This window comes from Anomalospiza imberbis, chromosome 8 (genome assembly GCF_031753505.1).
Source record: "Anomalospiza imberbis isolate Cuckoo-Finch-1a 21T00152 chromosome 8, ASM3175350v1, whole genome shotgun sequence".
Lineage (NCBI taxonomy): Eukaryota > Metazoa > Chordata > Aves > Passeriformes > Viduidae > Anomalospiza > Anomalospiza imberbis.
The window spans coordinates 35,176,645-35,195,286 of NC_089688.1; the positions used below are offsets into that span (position 1 = coordinate 35,176,645).

General features: G+C 58.0%; 1 protein-coding gene and 1 long non-coding RNA gene across 2 annotated transcripts; one reads left to right on the plus strand and one right to left on the minus strand.

Annotated features, from left to right (window-relative positions):
- Positions 1 to 1,006: 1,006 nt before the first annotated feature.
- BNIP3 (BCL2 interacting protein 3) lies at positions 1,007 to 10,065 on the minus strand. Its single transcript, XM_068198388.1, has 6 exons — positions 9,922 to 10,065; positions 7,205 to 7,394; positions 6,457 to 6,541; positions 3,550 to 3,656; positions 3,311 to 3,460; positions 1,007 to 1,927 (listed from the first exon to the last, which is right to left on the minus strand). Exons 1-6 carry the CDS (start codon positions 9,956 to 9,958, stop codon positions 1,876 to 1,878), a joined length of 621 nt encoding a protein of 206 aa, XP_068054489.1. The 5' UTR covers positions 9,959 to 10,065; the 3' UTR covers positions 1,007 to 1,875.
- On the plus strand, positions 5,138 to 5,929 carry LOC137478604 (uncharacterized). The gene is made up of 2 exons (XR_011001701.1): positions 5,138 to 5,341; positions 5,379 to 5,929. It is a non-coding gene; the product is annotated as an uncharacterized lncRNA (long non-coding RNA).
- Positions 10,066 to 18,642: the final 8,577 nt, after the last annotated feature.

The window sequence follows — 18,642 nt, forward strand, 5'->3', positions numbered from 1 at the left end:
TCCTATTCCACAGCCCTGTTTGCTTGTACCACTTTCAATTAGCTTTTGACTATTCTTATGAAATTTTTATCCTTTTATCTTAAACCAGGTTTTAGTGTCAAGTTTGGTAAAACTGCTGCCCAGCGGAGCACCCCGGAGTAGTGAAAGGTACCCCCATGGCAAGGGGTGGAACTGGGGGGGCAGAACTGGGCAGGTTCTCGGGTCCCTCCCAACCCAAGCCCTTCCGGAGCTGTTTCTGCCCCAGGGCTTTGGGCAGGCACCCACCCCTGCAGGTCAGGACTGGGCTCAGCCCTGGGGATGATCATGATCGTGCCATGAAACTCGAAGCGCACACCGGTGAGGAGGGGTGAGCAGGAACACTGCAGAACCTCACTGCTCCAGCAGCAGCCAGCGCTGCCCCAGGGCTGTGACCTTTGGGAGGAAGGACCCGGGGGACAGGCAGTGAAACTGGGACACCGTGGCTTAACCCCTTCCCTTCTCCAGCCAAAGCCCAGCAGGGATCTGCTGCTCTCAGTCCCACAGGAAATGGAAGCGGCACCGGAGCATCTGGGGCATCTGGTCCCACCTTTGCTTTCGGCTCCAGCCTCAGGGCAGAGGTTTGGATTGGAGGTTAGGAAAATTTCCTTCCTGGAAAGGGCTGCCCAGCCCTGGCACAGCTGCCCAGGCAGGGCTGGAGCCCTCACCCCTGCGGGGTGTCACAGCCCTGTGCATGTGGCACCTGGGGACATGGGGCACTGCTGGCCCGGGCAGGGCTGGGTTGGACTCCATGGGCTCACAGGGCTTTTCCAGCCTCAACAATTCCATGGTTTCCAGCTCCTCGGGAGCATCAGACCTCTGTGTGTGTGTGCAGTGAGTGCAAGTTACCCAGGGCCTGCTGAGGTTTGCTTGATGCTGCTTCCATGGAAACTTCTCAATTCCATGTCAGGAAGTGACCAGTGGGAAAGGGGCAGGCAGAGGCCAAGAGCCTCATCAGCCCCTGGAGAAAAAGGAATGAGGAAACTCTGAGTTCACCAGGAACCTTTTTATTTAAATATATAAAACATGGTATTTTGGCAAACATTCATTTTCTCATTAAATAAGGTAAAATCACTGAAGGGAAAGGCTTTGCATCAATAAAAACCAAGGAGAAGCCACCCTGTGGTTCATCTGCCCAGGGCTGGGGTCAGGTGCAGATTCATGTGGGACAGGTAAAGCCTGTAAGCGACAGCCTGCGGTAGGTACAGCAGAGAACCTGGAGTAACTGCTGGGGGTTAAATAAATGTCCTGGCAAAAGCAGCTTTTAGTAGGCACTAAATCCAAATTCTACCTCTGAACTAGGACAAACTGATGGAGTTTTACCCACGTGCTCATCTCTTCCCACTGTGTCTCCTTACACCTCCCACCGAAGTGAACTAAGCGACACCTGCCAGAGGAAAAACTGCCCGGGGCCGCTGAGAGCCCCTGGGAATTCCCGGATCCATCTGTAAGGCCACTCGTAGCTTGGGCTCATCCCTCCCTGCGGGGGCTGCAGGAGCAGTGACAACATTCCCACCACAGGCACAGGGGCGTGCAGGATGGACACGGCCCAGCACAAGGGCTGCTGAAAGCTGGGGCTGATTTAAACACGGAGCTGCTCTAATTCTCAGGTACTTCACTACAAAGCACTAAGGGACATTGCAGCATCTGCCACGTGCTCTAGGGGTTGATCCAGCAGGGATTGATCCAGAAGGCTCTATGTGACACGGGAGCTCCAGCGTCTCCCTTCCCATTTTTAGACTAAACTAAAACAGGACACGGACAGGACACACACACGACGGCCACGGCCAGCTCCCCCCTCCTCTGCACCTCCTGTGCTCCAGCTGCGTCTGCTCTGCTCAGCTCCAGACCCAGGTGCCTCTAAAAGGTGCTGCTGGAAGCCGTGGTGGTCAGGCGCCTCCCGATGTAAATCCTGCAGGCAGGGTGAGAGAACACGCTCAGCCAGGCTGTGTCTCGGTGCAGGGACCGCCCTCCCTGCCAGGCCACTGCCTCAGGAATTCCCGGCAGGAGCAGCACTGCCGGCTGGAACCAAGCAGGGACACAACTGCTCCGGAGCCCGGAGCCAGCCCCAGCCCCATTGACTGCCGTGCTCTGGTACCCCTCCCCAGCCCCAGGGACTGCCCTGCTCTGGTACCCCTCCCCAGGGACTGCCCTGCTCTGGAGCCCAGCCCCAGTGACTGCCCTGCTCTGGTACCCCTCCCTAGCCCCAGTGACTGCCCTGCTCTGGAGCCCAGCCCCAGTGACTGCCCTGCTCTGGAGCCCAGCCCCAGGGACTGCCCTGCTCTGGAGCCCCTCCCCAGCCCCAGGGACTGCCCTGCTCTGGTACCCCTCCCTAGCCCCAGGGACTGCCCTGCTCTGGTACCCCTCCCCAGCCCCAGGGACTGCCCTGCTCTGGTACCCCTCCCCAGCCCCAGGGACTGCCCTGCTCTGGTACCCCTCCCTAGCCCCAGGGACTGCCCTGCTCTGGTACCCCTCCCTAGCCCCAGGGACTGCCCTGCTCTGGTACCCCTCCCCAGCCCCAGGGACTGCCCTGCTCTGGTACCCTGCCCCAGCCCCAGGGACTGCCCTGCTCTGGTACCCCTCCCCAGCCCCAGGGACTGCCTGCTCTGGAGCCCAGCCCCAGCCCCAGGGACTGCCCTGCTCTGGAGCCCCTCCCCAGCCCCATTGACTGCCCTGCTCTGGAGCCCCTCCCCAGCCCCATTGACTGCCCTGCTCTGGAGCCCCTCCCCAGCCCCAGGGACTGCCCTGCTCTGGAGCCCAGCCCCAGTGACTGCTCTGCTCTGGTAACCCTCCCTAGCCCCAGTGACTGCCCTGGGGCTGGTACCCCTCCCCAGCTCCAGGGCCCAGCAACTGCCCCCATGCTCATGTGGAAAGGAAACGTCCCCCATCCCTCCCAGGAGGGCATTAAAAAAATCTATTGAGTAATTTAAAATAATATTAAATGTTTTTACATCTCTATCAGTGGAACTTTAAAATCTATTCAATATTAGCTTTTTGCTTTGATGATCTCCTAGCTGTGAGATTAAGAGTCTCATCTCCAGTGGAGCCAAGTGTTGTGTGACTACAGTTCCAGTGTACAGAATTCCTCATTTCCCTGCCTCTTAATTGTTCTGAGAAATTCCCAACCAGGGAGAAAATCAGAAAACTTCAACCATCCAGCAATACCACAGGCAAGAAGCACTTCCTGGATAACCATCTTGGACAAAGAGGGAACTGGGACTCAGAATCAGGCCTCAAAGAAAGCAGGGGAAAAAATCTACTTTTTCTTTTTTTTGTTTTTTAAATTGAACCTTACCCTAGTCCAATGGCCAGCAGGTGAGAGAGCAGCAGGGATGGGAGGAAAACCTTCAGGAATTCTGCAGAGAATATCCCCCCTTTCTTCATGACACTGGTGTTCCTCATGCTGAGCGTGGCTGTGCGCCGGGGGTGCTTGAAGAGGAATTCCCTGGATTTGGGGAAGGAATGTCAGGGGTGTGCTCAGCCTGGAGGAGGAGAAGCTGCAGGAGCTCTCCCAGCAGCTGTGGCAGCACTCACTTGGGAGGGATGTTCTCGGGCCGGCTGGACCAGTCCCAGATCCAATCCGCGTTCTTCCTCAGCAGCCTCTCCACCTCCCTCCTCCTCTCCAGGAAATCCTCCTCAGACTGCAACCAAGAGCCACCCCCAGTCAGCACAGCTGGCACAGCTGGGAGCTGCCAGAGCTCCTGGCTGCACCAGGACCACTGCCCAGGCCAGCCCTGACAGCCGCCTGCCCACCCTTCCCACGCCCCGTCCGGGGAGTGTTCACATCCCAGATAAGAGGGGGAGCAGAGATCCACCCTCAGAGTGGGGTGAGAATGCCAAAGACCATATCCCATCTCCCATATCTCCCATCTCTCATATCCCATATGTGCCCGAGACAAGACTGCCCTGGCAGCGAAATCCCAGAGCCCAGCATTTAATCCTCATGTACAGACCAAAAATATTCCCACTTCCCAGGCCTGGTGGACACTGGGCACAGGGAGTCCTGCCCTATCCCAGTTCCCAGTTCCCATGGACACTGGGCACAGGGATTCCTGCCCTATCCCAGTTCCCATGGACACTGGGCACAGGGATTCCTGCCCTATCCCAGTTCCCAGTTCCCATGGACACTGGGCACAGGGACTCCTGCCCTATCCCAGTTCCCATGGACACTGGGCACAGGGACTCCTGCCCTATCCCAGTTCCCATGGACACTGGGCACAGGGATTCCTGCCCTATCCCAGTTCCCATGGACACTGGGCACAGGGACTCCTGCCCTATCCCAGTTCCCATGGACACTGGGCACAGGGACTCCTGCCCTATCCCAGTTCCCATGGACACTGGGCACAGGGATTCCTGCCCTATCCCAGTTCCCATGGACACTGGGCACAGGGATTCCTGCCCTATCCCAGTTCCCATGGACACTGGGCACAGGGATTCCTGCCCTATCCCAGCTCCCAGTTCCCATGGACACTGGGCACAGGGACTCCTGCCCTATCCCAGTTCCCAGTTCCCATGGACACTGGGCACAGGGATTCCTGCCCTATCCCAGTTCCCATGGACACTGGGCACAGGGATTCCTGCCCTATCCCAGTTCCCATGGACACTGGGCACAGGGATTCCTGCCCTATCCCAGTTCCCATGGACACTGGGCACAGGGATTCCTGCCCTATCCCAGTTCCCATGGACACTGGGCACAGGGATTCCTGCCCTATCCCAGTTCCCATGGACACTGGGCACAGGGATTCCTGCCCTATCCCAGTTCCCATGGACACTGGGCACAGGGACTCCTGCCCTATCCCAGTTCCCATGGACACTGGGCACAGGGACTCCTGCCCTATCCCAGTTCCCATGGACACTGGGCACAGGGACTCCTGCCCTATCCCAGTTCCCATGGACACTGGGCACAGGGATTCCTGCCCTATCCCAGTTCCCATGGACACTGGGCACAGGGACTCCTGCCCTATCCCAGCTCCCAGCCCTGATGGACACTGGGCACAGGGATTCCTGCCCTATCCCAGTTCCCATGGACACTGGGCACAGGGATTCCTGCCCTATCCCAGCTCCCAGCCCTGATGGACACTGGGCACAGGGACTCCTGCCCTATCCCAGTTCCCATGGACACTGGGCACAGGGATTCCTGCCCTATCCCAGTTCCCATGGACACTGGGCACAGGGACTACTGCCCTATCCCAGTTCCCATGGACACTGGGCACAGGGATTCCTGCCCTATCCCAGTTCCCAGCCCTGATGGACACTGGGCACAGGGACTCCTGGCCATGCTCAGAGCTGGCAGGTGTCTCTGGCAGTCCTTGTCCAGCTCCTGACAGTCCCAGTTCCAGTCCCTGGGCCATCCTGGGAGGCAGGTGAGCCTGGCCAGGTGTGTGCTCCCAGAACAAGCCCCCCGCAGGCCCAGCTCTGGTGCAGTTACAGCACAAACGCTGAGTCAGGGCAGAGCTCCTGGCTCAGCTCAGCTCCATTCCACACAGCCCAGGCCTTGGGATAAAAATAGATCCTGCTCCCAGAATTCCAACAGCTCTTGATGCGCACACACACACGGGATGGAAATAAAACTGTCCAGGCAGCTGGAATTCTGATGGCTTTCTAACTTGGGGTTATTTGTTCTCAAAGTCTAAATCATGATCTTTAAACAGCTGAAGGGTGTTTCTGACAATATAAAATAATAATTTCCAGTAATAATTAACTTTCAGTACCCTATTTAGCTAACCTAAAGCTGAGCCCTTGGAGTCTGGCAAGAGTTGTAGAAATTATGCAGAAAAATTCACTTCCCTGAAATACTTCCTTCCTCAAAATGTTTTGTGAGTAATTTTTTTCATATTAAAAGCTAATTTATTACACTGAAGACTTCAGATTTCAGCCTGTCATCCTGCAATAAGACCTGTATTGATTAAATATGGTCAATATACATCCTTTCCCCCACTCTTGTTGCAAATGTGTTTATTCATTTTCCTTGCAAGGTAAACAAACCTATAAGGTGAAATCAGAAACAACAGGGAGTTTTTTTCTAAAGCAGCAGGTATACAAGTTTGGTATTAATTGTTAAAATACCTGGAATCAAAGCTATGGCAGGGCTTGGAAACTGCGTATTTTTGGCTGCCATATTTAAGTGACTCTAGAAATTCTTGATGCTGTCAAAATATCTTTTAGAATTCCTACTGGATTGGTGGAGGTGCATTTCAGCATTGGTGGGGGATGCAGGAAATGCACCCCGTCAGCAGCCAAAGGGAGAGGGGAAATCCTGAAAAATCTCAATCACAGATTGGAAAGACCAAACCAAAACATGCCCACGTGTCAGGAGCAAACACCGCCAGCCCAGATCTGCCAGGGCTGCTGAGTTGTGTCTGCTTCAGCAGCTTCCGCTGCTCCTGCCCAAAGCACAGGGAGGCAGAGCTCCCCTCGCCCACAGCAAGGTGAGGATCTTACCTGGAAGCTGTTCTTCTCCCCACTGCTGTGGCTCTCTATCTCCAGAGCTCGGTGGCTGTCCTGGGGGGTCTGGGAGCGAGGAGGGCTGCACCAGGACAGAAGCACCGGGAAAGACGAGGTGAGGTGTTCTGTGACACCCTGGGAGTGGGCACGTTCTGCCCAGGAGCGCCCCAGCCATGGCCCAGGGCTGCATGGGCAGTGCTGCCACAGCCCAGCCACCAGAGCCACCTGAGTCACTGCTCTGATCCCCACCCCTGTGCCCACACTGCTGGGGGCCTGGCACTTCCACAGAAACAACAGGCAGCAAACGAGGAGTGGCAGCGGGGTTTGGTTTGAATGCCCACCAGCCAGGCCAGGCCAGGCCAGGCCGTTCCACATCCCGCTGTGGAGTGTGAGTCCTGGACTTTGGCTTTTCCAAACACACTTGAGGCTGGAGACCTCACAGCCCATCAGAATCCAGCAAAGGCATTAATGGCACTGCCTGACCAGCGGTCCCAGGGCTGAGCTGGTGTGTGGCACTCCCAGACATCTGCTCTGGTTTCTGAGCACACATGCACACACGTGTTCACATGGAAACACGCATAAAACACACACCCCACGCACGCGTGTGTTCGTATCAACAGGCACCTGCACGTCAATACACTCCTGCAGCATTTCTGTCCCTTCCTCTGGGACATCCGGACGTCCTTGGCACCCCGTGGTGACCTTGGCAGTGCCCACCCCGTGCCCAGCAGAGCCCCCTGCTCACCTGTCACAGTGGGAGCTCTCCCTGGAGCTGCTCCTGCCCGATTCGTGCTGGGCGTCCAGCAGGATCTTCTCCATGTCCCCGTTGTGGATGGACAGCGAGGCTGGCACCTGCTCCTGGCTCCCCGCGGACACAGAGCTGCCACTGCCACTGCCACTGCCATTGCTGCTGAAGTGCAGCTCCACCCAGGACCCTGCTGGGCACAAGGCAGAGCTGAGCCCCACAGCCTGAGGGCTTTGCTACAGGCACGAGAGCCGGAGCCTGGGGCTGTCCCAGGCCCTGGGCTGTCCGGAGTGACACTGCAGGGACACGGGCCAGCCCTGCCTCCCAGCTCATAAACAGCATGGAATGCAAAGTGCAGGCAGTGGAGCTGGGAAGGCTCACAGGGCTGGGAAGCAGCTGCTTAGTAGTACATTGTGCTTCTCTCTGCACAAACAGATCTTTTATTTTGGGATATGTTCCATTTTTATTGTTCAACATAGGTGGCAGTCAAAATAATCTCAAGGACTTTTGCTGCCAAAGTTCAGTTATTCGTTTATTGAAATTATTTTGGGGTCCAGAGCCCAGGGACTGTTTAGTGCAGCCTTTTTTCAGTCCCATTTGTAGGTGGTTCTGTTAAGCAACTGTGGCATGTGGCAAGGGTTGTCATGGGTTTGCTCCTAGCAGTATATTTAACACGGTCACATGGGCTTTGTTTTCCTAAGGGAGGGAATAACAACTCCCTCTTGGGCAGGGACAGCTCACTGCTCCCTCCCTATAGAATCCTGGAATGCTTTGGGTTGGGAGGGATCCCAAATCCCACCCAGTGCCACCCCTGCCACGGCAGGAACACCTCCCACTGCCCCAGGCTGCTCCAGCCCCAGTGTCCAGCCTGGCCTTGGGCACTGCCAGGGATCCAGGGGCAGCCACAGCTGCTCTGGGCACCCTGTGCCAGGGCCTGCCCACCCTCACAGGGAACAATTCCCAATTCCCAATCTCCAAACCAGCCCTGCCCTCTGGCAGTGGGAGCCATTCCCTGGGTCCTGTCCCTCCATTCCCTGTGTTCTGTCCCTCCAGCCCCCCAGAAATGAGCTCAGGGAACAGAAAACACCTCAGTTAGACAAACTGAGTTAGACAAAAGCCACAGGAACCCCACCGTGGAACAGATGTGGCCCAGCCCCAGCAGTGCACAGGGAACAGAGCAGCAGGACAGGAGCAGGAGGGCAGCGGGAATTCCCTGGATTCTGGGCAGGGATGTCTAAGGAATCAGCAGGGAAAGGAGAGACACTGACGGACAGTGGTGCTCAGGGAACAAAGGCACAGCAGGAGCAGCTGGAGCTGCAGGGTCCCTCCCCAGCCATCCAGCAGCACAGGAGTTCACAGGGGTTTAGCGTGAAGCAGGAGCATCGCGCCAGCAAAGACATCCCAGATATCCTGGCTGGGAGGAGACTGAGGGCTCCAAAATCCAGGCAACAGCACAAAGCCAAACTGCCTCATGTGCAGGAACAACCTGAAGTATCTCCATCCTAAATACAAAGACCACCACCTGCACAGCCAAAGTACCACAAAACCTGCTGCATAAAGACATTCCAGGCCATCGAGTTTGGAAGAGATGCTTTTCTGCAAAACCCCTTTCCCTTTACAGCTGGTTTGTTGTTGTTTGGGTTTGTTTGGGACTTTTCCCCTCCACGTGACAGTGCCTGGTATGTGGCAGGGAGTGTGTTCAGTGCCAGACAAACCCTTCCCCACCCTTTCCCCCAAAATTTATGGAAGCTCAAGTTGTTACCAAAGAACGATCACAACCACTACAGCTCAAATTAAAGCGTTATCTGCTGAAATCTTACTGGGTACAGCGCTGGGAATGCAGGATAAAGCAGGGAGAGGACTGGGATTGCAGCAGCAAGAGGACAGAAAATGGGGTTTACAATCTTCCCTGTTCTTCCTTCTCCTTTTGGACGCTCCTCAGAGAAGGGCTGTGCTGGAGCACAGGGAACAGGCTGTGATATCACCATTTAAAGATAAAAACAGCTGTGTTTTTATGAAGCTGGAAATACAAACAGCCCGAAGCCAGGAGAGGCGATGCAGCCCGGCCAGACGAGTCCCGGGGATGGACTCGGGACAGAGGGGTCTGTCACGATATCCCGGCCCAGGACACATGTGCGAGCACAGACCAGCACTGCAAAGCACCGATCAGCACTGCAAAGCTTCATTTTCTTAAGATACAGCTTTCAACGCCGGGAATCAAGAAGCAGAATTCCACAGAGCGATGAGAACGTCCCCTCAGACCGCTAACCCCCGTGTCAGCCGCACTCCTTGTGGCTGCGCTGGGATTTTCCCCCTCCCCGGCGAATCCCGTGCTGTCCAACACCGGATCCCCGCCACAGACCCGCGCCCTGCCCACAGCCACATCCACCGGGCCTCTTCCCCGGGACACGGGGCGACGGACGCGCACTGCGGCGCGCACATCTGCCACCGCACTCAGCCGATATCGCGACCCAGAAGGGCCCCGCGCGGGTCCGCCCCCAGGCCGCGGTGGCCGGGCAGTGCCCGCGGTGGCCGGGCAGTGCCCGCGGTGGCCGGGCAGTGCCCGCGGTGGCCGGGCAGTGGCCGCGGTGGCCGGGCAGTGCCCCCAGGCCGCGGTGGCCGGGCAGTGCCCGCGGTGGCCGGGCAGTGCCCGCGGTGGCCGGGCAGTGCCCGCGGTGGCCGGGCAGTGCCCGCAGCGCCGCTCCCCGCGGCCTTACCCTGCAGGTTCTCCTCCTGAGGGCTCTGTCGCGACATGGCTGGCGGGCGGCCGGGCACGCACTGACCGCGCGCCGCCCGCCTCGGCGCCGCCGCACCGCCCCGGTGACGTCAGCGCCGCGCCGCCCGCCCATTGGCCAGCGCGGCGGGGCGGGACGGGGCGGGCCGGGGATGTGGGGGGCGCGCGCTCCCTCAGCGCTCCCCCCCCGGGCCGCCATGATGGCGGGGAGGGAGCGGGCCCGGCGGGGGAGGGAGAGCGGGGACGGTTCCCGCAGGATCCCTGCAGGACATCCCGCAGGACGTCCCGCAGGACATCCCGCAGGACATCCCTCATGACCCCTGCAGGACATCTCCCTGGACATCCCTCAGGACATCCCGCAGGACATCCCTCATGACCTCCGCAGGACATCCCTCAGGACCCCCGCAGGACATCCCACAGGACATCCCTCATAACCCCTGCAGGACATCTCCCTGGACATCCCTCAGGACATCCCGCAGGACATCCCTCATGACCTCCGCAGGACATCCCTCAGGACCCCCGCAGGACATCCCACAGGACATCCCTCATAACCCCTGCAGGACATCTCCCTGGACATCCCTCAGGACATCCCTCAGGACCCCCGCAGGACATCCCACAGGACATCCCTCAGGACATCCCTCAGGACATCCCTCAGGACATCTCCCTGGACATCCCTCAAGACATCCCTCAGAACCTCCGCAGGACATCCCGCAGGACATCCCTCATGACCCCCGCAGGACATCCCGCAGGACATCCCTCAGGACATCCCTCAGGACGTCTCCCTGGACATTCCTCAGGACATCCCTCAGAACCTCCGCAGGACATCCCGCAGGACATCCCGCAGGACATCCCTCATGACCCCCGCAGGACATCCCGCAGGACATCCCGCAGGACATCCCTCATGACCCCCGCAGGACATCCCGCAGGACATCCTGCAGGACATCCCTCATGTGCTCCACAGGACATCCCACAGGACATCCCGCAGGACATCCCTCATAACCCCTGCAGGACATCTCCCTGGACATCCCTCAGGACATCCCTCAGAACCTCCGCAGGACATCCCTCATGACCCCCGCAGGACATCCCGCAGGACATCCCGCAGGACATCCCTCATGACCCCCGCAGGACATCCCGCAGGACATCCCGCAGGACATCCCTCATAACCCCTGCAGGACATCTCCCTGGACATCCCGCAGGACATCCCTCATGACCTCCGCAGGACATCCCTCATGACCTCCGCAGGACATCCCGCAGGACATCCCTCATAACCCCTGCAGGACATCTCCCTGGACATCCCTCAGGACATCCCGCAGGACATCCCGCAGGACATCTCCCTGGACATCCCGCAGGACATCCCTCGCTCTCCCGCTCTCTGCCCGCTGAGCGTTCCACATCGCCCGCCCGCGGGCCTCCCGCACGGCGCTTCAGAGTAACACGGGGAATGCGGACATGGGGGATTGCAAAGGATGCACGGAGGGGTTCCAAAGGATGCACGGAGGGGTTCCAAAGGATGCACGGAGGGGTTCCAAAGGATTCACGGAGGGGTTCCAAAGGATGCACGGAAGGGTTCCAAAGGATTCACAAAGGGGTTCCAAAGGATTCACAGAGGGGTTCCAAAGGATGCACAGAGGGGTTCCAAAGGATTCACGGAGGGGTTCCAAAGGATTCACGGAAGGGTTCCAAAGGATTCACGGAAGGGTTCCAAAGGATTCACGGAGGGGTTCCAAAGGATTCACGGAGGGGTTCCAAAGGATTCACAGGGTGGTTTTAAAGGATTCACAGAAGGGTTCCAAAGGATTCACGGAGGGGTTCCAAAGGATGCACGGAGGGGTTCCAAAGGATGCACGGAGGGGTTCCAAAGGATTCACAGAAGGGTTCCAAAGGATGCACGGAGGGGCTCCAAAGGATTCACGGAGGGGTTCCAAAGGATTCACAGAAGGGTTCCAAAGGATGCACGGAGGGGTTCCAAAGGATGCACGGAGGGGTTCCAAAGGATTCACAGAAGGGTTCCAAAGGATTCACGGAGGGGTTCCAAAGGATTCACGGAGGGCTTCCAAAGGATTCACGGAGGCGTTCCAAAGGATGCACGGAGCGGTTCCAAAGGATGCACGGAGGGGTTCCAAAGGATTCATAGAGGGCTTCCAAAGGATTCACGGAGGGGTTCCAAAGGATGCACGGAGCGGTTCCAAAGGATTCACAGAGGGGTTCCAAAGGATTCACGGAGGGGTTCCAAAGGATTCACTGAGGGGTTCCAAAGGATGCACGGAGGGGTTCCAAAGGATTCACGGAGGGGTTCCAAAGGATTCACAGAGGGGTTCCAAAGGATTCACAGAAGGCTTCCAAAGGATGCACGGAGAGGTTCCAAAGGATGCACGGAGGGGTTCCAAAGGATTCACAGAGGGGTTCCAAAGGATTCACGGAGGGGTTCCAAAGGATTCACAGAGGGGTTCCAAAGGATTCACGGAGGGGTTTCACAGCCGACACGGAAAGGGTTTCAAAGCAGACACGTCCGCTTGCAAAATCACAGCTTGTGGCCACTAAGCCAGCCCCGACAGCGAATGATACGTGGCTTTAAAATAGGTAATAATCACAGCGTGGTTGGGTTGGAAGGGACCCACAAGCATCATCGAGTCCGACTCTGCCCTGCACAGAACAGCCCCAAGAAAATTAATAAATAATAAATAAATAATAAATCTTCTCCTTTTGGTCTTTAATTGACGCGATGCCATCAGGGCTCTCGACATCAGGAACCACTTAACTTGTGTTGTTATTTGAAAGCAGATACTGATTTACTGCTGGGACTTTGTAAAGGCAAATGCATAAAACCTGATTTTATTTAGCCAAAGTATCAACTCAATTAAAGCATGCAGGCTCTTTTGCCTAGTCTGTAGTTGTTTTACACTTGTGCCTTTCTGCAGCCGAGTCACAAAGCCCAAGATAAATACATCAGTAAATTGTCTGTGAGTTATTGAAAGAGTGAGGAATATTGCTTTGTAGCCTTCCCAGAAGGACAAGGCCAGGATGTTAAGGATGTGGGCACGACACTCTGTACAGCCGATGGATAAAGAGGGGGAACGGAACCAGCTCTGTTCTAGTGAGGAACTCGGGGGAGAGCTGTCGGTGGCGGGAGCGAACGCCGGCTTTAGCAGGATACCGAGGAGCAGGTGCCCGGTGTGCGCTCCGTGCCGCTCCCGGCTCCTCCCGCAGTGCTCTGCTGCTCCCTGCTGCCGGCAGCCTCCCTTCCCAGCGCCCTGCTCCCTGCTCCCTGCTGCCAGCAGCCTCCCTTCCCAGCGCCCTGCTCCCTGCTGCCAGCAGCCTCCCTTCCCAGCGCCCTGCTCCCTGCTGCCAGCAGCCTCCCTTCCCAGCGCCCTGCTCCCTGCTGCCAGCAGCCTCCCTTCCCAGCGCCCTGCTCCCTGCTGCCGGCAGCCTCCCGTCCCAGCGCCCTGCTCCCTGCTCCCTGCTGCCGGCAGCCTCCCTTCCCAGCGCCCTGCTCCCTGCTCCCTGCTGCCAGCAGCCTCCCTTCCCAGCGCCCTGCTCCCTGCTCCCTGCTGCCAGCAGCCTCCCTTCCCAGCGCCCTGCTCCCTGCTGCCAGCAGCCTCCCTTCCCAGCGCCCTGCTCCCTGCTCCCTGCTCCCTGCTGCCGGCAGCCTCCCTTCCCAGCGCCCTGCTCCCTGCTCCCTGCTGCCGGCAGCCTCCCTTCCCAGCGCCCTGCTCCCTGCTCCCTGCTGCCGGCAGCCTCCCTTCCCAGCGCCCTGCTCCCTGCTCCCTGCTGCCAGCAGCCTCCCTTCCCAGCGCCCTGCTCCCTGCTCCCTGCTGCCAGCAGCCTCCCTTCCCAGCGCCCTGCTCCCTGCTCCCTGCTGCCAGCAGCCTCCCTTCCCAGCGCCCTGCTCCCTGCTCCCTGCTGCCAGCAGCCTCCCGTCCCAGCGCCCTGCTCCCTGCTGCCAGCAGCCTCCCTTCCCAGCGCCCTGCTCCCTGCTGCCAGCAGCCTCCCTTCCCAGCGCCCTGCTCCCTGCTCCCTGCTGCCAGCAGCCTCCCTTCCCAGCGCCCTGCTCCCTGCTGCCAGCAGCCTCCCTTCCCAGCGCCCTGCTCCCTGCTGCCGGCAGCCTCCCTTCCCAGCGCCCTGCTCCCTGCTGCCAGCAGCCTCCCTTCCCAGCGCCCTGCTCCCTGTTCCCTGCTGCCAGCAGCCTCCCTTCCCAGCGCCCTGCTCCCTGCTCCCTGCTGCCGGCAGCCTCCCTTCCCAGCGCCCTGCTCCCTGCTCCCTGCTGCCTCCCTTCCCAGCGCCCTGCTCCCTGCTCCCTGCTGCCAGCAGCCTCCCTTCCCAGCGCCCTGCTCCCTGCTCCCTGCTCCCTGCTGCCAGCAGCCTCCCCTCCCAGCGCCCTGCTCCCTGCTGCCAGCAGCCTCCCCTCCCAGCGCCCTGCTCCCTGCTCCCTGCTGCCAGCAGCCTCCCTTCCCAGCGCCCTGCTCCCTGCTCCCTGCTGCCAGCCTGCACTCCCGGGCACGGGCACGGGCACGGGCATGGCAGCCGCTCCTCGGGAGGCTCAGCAGGTCCTGCACCCCAGAACCTGCTCCTCTCCTGCAGCCAGCCCTGACTTGGGTGTGAGGAACGGGGGGCTCAGCACTGCGGGCACACAGCAAGGGCTGCCTGCCTCAGGAGGGACGTGGGGATCATGGAATCACAGAAGCCCAGAAGGGTTTGGGTTGGGAGGGACCTTAACTCCCATCCATTCCCACCCCTGCCATGGCAGGGACACCTTCCACTGTCCCAGGTGCTCCCAGCCCCAGTGTCCAGCCTGGCCTTGGGCACTGCCAGGGATCCAGGGGCAGCCACAGCTGCTCTTTCATGAGTCATTGGGTGAATGCTTTTATTTGCATGTAAAATTCAATGGCAGAAACTTTTGGGTTATTGACAGAAACTCACTGTGCTGCCATCAGGAGAAATAGTGAATTTTCCTGTTGCTGGATGAAGTCTTTGAAAGGTTATCGAATTGTTGCACTTCGATCCTCTGCACAGCTGGGACTCGCTCTAATCTTATTTACTTGCATGTCACAGACCAATCATGTATTGATTAATTCCTTTTAAGCCAGAAACAGCGACCATCTCCTCCACAGAATAACAAAGGCGATGATTGGGGTGTGGAGTCACACTTGCTGCTCAGACAGCTTCAACTGTGTTTGGTTTTCAGCCTCTGGGTTGGGCCTGACATGTGGGCTCAGCCCAGCTGTGAGGGACAGGTATTTCAGGCATTGCACAGAAGTTGTTTGTAATCCCAAACCAGTGATAAACTTGCATTAGTTTAGAAATGGATAATGTTCACTGACATTTCTTTGTTTTCTTACTAATAAAAATCAAAGTAATCCGCCCACTTCCTAGCAGTACAATGTGAGACAGTGGGAATTTCAGGACTGATCTGGGAAAATGTCCCTACAGCTCCTGACAGGAGAGGACAGCTGGGGGGGTCGGGCTGTGCTCCAGGGAACAGGGACAGGAAGAGAGGGAACAGCCTCAGGCTGGGCCAGGGCAGGCTCAGGGTGGGCAGCAGCAGGAATTTCCCCATGGAAAGGGGGTCAGGAATTGGAGCTGCCCAGGGAGGGTTGGAGTGCCCATCCCTGCAGGTGCCCCAGGAACTCCTGGAGGTGGCACTCAGGGCTGGGGACAGGGTGGGGATGGGGCACAGCTGGGACTCGCTGATCCTGGAGGGCTTTTCCAACCCAAATGATTCGGTGATCCGTGCCTGCTGCTCTCCTGTGCAGACACAGGCTCAAACCCCGCTGAAAGCTGAGCACTCCCTGTCTCCATCCCACCGAGGGGTTGGTTATTAACCTCCCTGGCTGCCCCTGGAAATGGAACCATACGTGTATTTCATGCTGAGCATTTCTTGGAATCAGGTTCATCATTAACCACCCAGCTGCTCTTGCGTCCTTTCTGCGCTGCTGCTGCTCGCCCGGGCTGTGACGTGGGACAGTGCGGGGTGGAACACGATGAGCCTTAAGGTCCCTTGCAGCCCAAAGCCTTGTGGGATTTGCTGATTCTCTGATTTTATTCCATTGGAGCGTTAATAAAGAAGCCTGTGTGTGGTGTGGCTGCTGCCGTGGCAGGGCTGTGCCGTGTCCTGGGCCATGTCGGTCACGTTCCTCAGCAATCCCCACACACTTTGTGCCGTTCTGTGCTGGCTGCACAGGGGGTTGATCCTGCTTGACCTGAGCTTGGTGCCACAGGGAGCTCAGAACCTGTGCTGGCACAGCTGGACAGGGCACAAACCAGGGCTTAAACCAAACCCAGAGTGCTGCTGCTTTGCTTCTCAGTCTTGCAATGGAAGAAATTCTGACCACTTCCAATGTGAATCAGAACAGCAGAGCATGAGAATTCCTTCAGCTCCTCTTTACTTACTAACTTCAGGTTTTTAAAGTCCATTCCCATTTTTGTACAGCTCAGCCCATGGAAGCTGCCAGAGGAATGCTTCTCCTGAGCACTTGCCAGCCAAAAAACAAACCCCGGTTCTTTGAGTGATGCAAACCACTGCTGGGCTCTTGCTGTAGGTCACTTACAACACTGCCTGCAACGTGACTTGTTTTGTTTACAAACTCCCACAAAGTGTTGCAATTCAGCTCTAAAAATAGAAACCAGTTTTCTTTGTCCCAGAGCTGTTGTCACAGCTCTCAGAGCCGCAGCCAGTCCTGTTGTCTCCAAGTGTCCCTTTGGCAAAGGATAATTGAACCACCCAGCAGGGAGCAGGCAGGGGGAACACGGCGTTGGGGATCCACAAAAATAGCAGCAAGCTTCTAAGGAATCTGGTTAGCAGGGACATGTTTCTTGTCCTGCACAGTTGTGAGCTTTGGATGGAGGGAAAATGAAGATTTTCAATGGAAAGTTCCAGATACTTAGCTGTTGTTTAATGGGGAAAAAAAACCCCGGACCCTCCTTTCTAAAACTGAAACTGTGCTCCAGGGTAGGTTTCTGCTTCCCAGCCCTGCACTCAGATCACTCTGTCATTCCTGTCAGCAGTTCATGGATATACACTGGGAACAGTTCCCACTCTTCTCCCCAGTCTTCACTGTTTATCATGTCAAGAAAACACAAAATCAAACAAATATGCCCTATACCCTATCTGCTTGTAGAGAACTTGGTGGTGCGGGGCTGTTAGAAGTATCTTGTACCCAAATGCATATTTGTGATTAGTTTCTGATGGAAAAGGGAATTTTCAGTGGGCGAGTGAATATTGACAATGGGTATTTCCTCAGGTTTGAGGAGCAGTGGGATACAGCACACTGGGGGTTACAGACCTGCTTTATATCTGTGCATTTTAGTCCTCAAATCAAACCTTACAGGGCCTTGCAACAACTCCTGCCTTTTCCCACCCTCCCAGCAATCCCAGGTCCCCTCAGAGCACGCTGGTACCCAGGAATGCCATTCTTGTAAGAGATACACCCCAATGCCTGCCCTGCACTTCCACAGGGGTGGGTTTCCATGGACCATGACCTGCTGGAGGGAGTCCAGGGGAGCCCCTCTGCCCTGGAGCCAGGCTGGCACACCTGGGGGGGCTCACCTGGAGAGGAGCAGCTCCAGGGAGAGCTCAGAGCTCTGCCAGGGCCTGAAGGGGCTCCAGGAGAGCTGGAGAGGGACTGGGGACAAGGGCTGGAGGGACAGGACACAGGGAATGGCTTCCACTGCCAGAGGGCAGGGCTGGATGGATATTGGGAATTAGGAGTTGTTCCCCATGAAGGTGGGCAGCCCTGGCACAGGGTGCCCAGAGCCCCCTGGATCCCTGGCAGTGCCCAAGGCCAGGCTGGACACTGGGGCTGGAGCACCTGGGACAGTGGGAGGTGTCCCTGCCATGGCAGGGTGGCACTGGGTGGGATTTGAGACCCCTTCCAACCCAGAAGAGCCCGTGATTCCATGACTCTAGAACTTGATCCCATCTCTATTGCCCGGAGCAAGTGCAAAGCTTGGTAGCTGTTTATAAATCCAAGTGTCCTTCAATATCCCCCTGCCCTTTTCAGCAAGGCAGCCCCGCTGGAGGAGCAGCCCCGTGCGGGTTCCAGCTGTGCTGGATGCAGAGCTTTGGCTCCTCATGGAGCTGAAATGCCGATCCTGGCCGGGAGCGGGCCCTGAGCGCCGGAGGGGTGCGTTTGGAACAGCATCCCCGGCTGGCTGGGAAGGGACGGGACGGAACGGAGGGCTCTGGAGCCAGGAGCGGTGCTGATCTCGGGATGGGAGAGCTCTGGAGCCAAGAGCGGTGCTGATCTCGGGAAGGGAAGGCAGGGATGGGAGGGCTCTGGAGCCAGGAGCGGTGCTGATCTCGGGAAGGGAAGGCAGGGATGGGAGGGCTCTGGAGCCCGAACGGTGCTGATCTCGGGAAGGGAAGGCAGGGATGGGAGGGCTCTGGAGCCGGAGCGGTGCTGATCTCGGGAAGGGAAGGCAGGGATGGGAGGGCTCTGGAGCCAGGAGCGGTGCTGATCTCGGGAAGGGAAGGCACGGATGGGAGGGCTCTGGAGCCCGAACGGTGCTGATCTCGGGAAGGGAAGGCAGGGATGGGAGGGCTCTGGAGCCCGAGCGGTGCTGATCTCGGGAAGGGAAGGCAGGGATGGGAGGGCTCTGGAGCCCGAGCGGTGCTGATCTCGGGAAGGGAAGGCAGGGATGGGAGGGCTCTGGAGCCCGAGCGGTGCTGATCTCGGGAAGGGAAGGCAGGGATGGGAGGGCTCTGGAG

Excerpts from the sequence above, each read along its gene's own strand:
- BNIP3 (XM_068198388.1), bottom strand. The coding sequence starts at position 9,958 with ATGTCGCGACAGAGCCCTCAGGAGGAGAACCTGCAGG. Across the intron at positions 3,657-6,456 it reads GGGAGAAGAACAGCTTCCAG|TCTGAGGAGGATTTCCTGGA; the intron begins GTAAGATCCTCA and ends TCTTGGTTGCAG. Across the intron at positions 1,928-3,310 it reads CTGCTGGCCATTGGACTAGG|GATTTACATCGGGAGGCGCC; the intron begins GTAAGGTTCAAT and ends CCCTGCCTGCAG.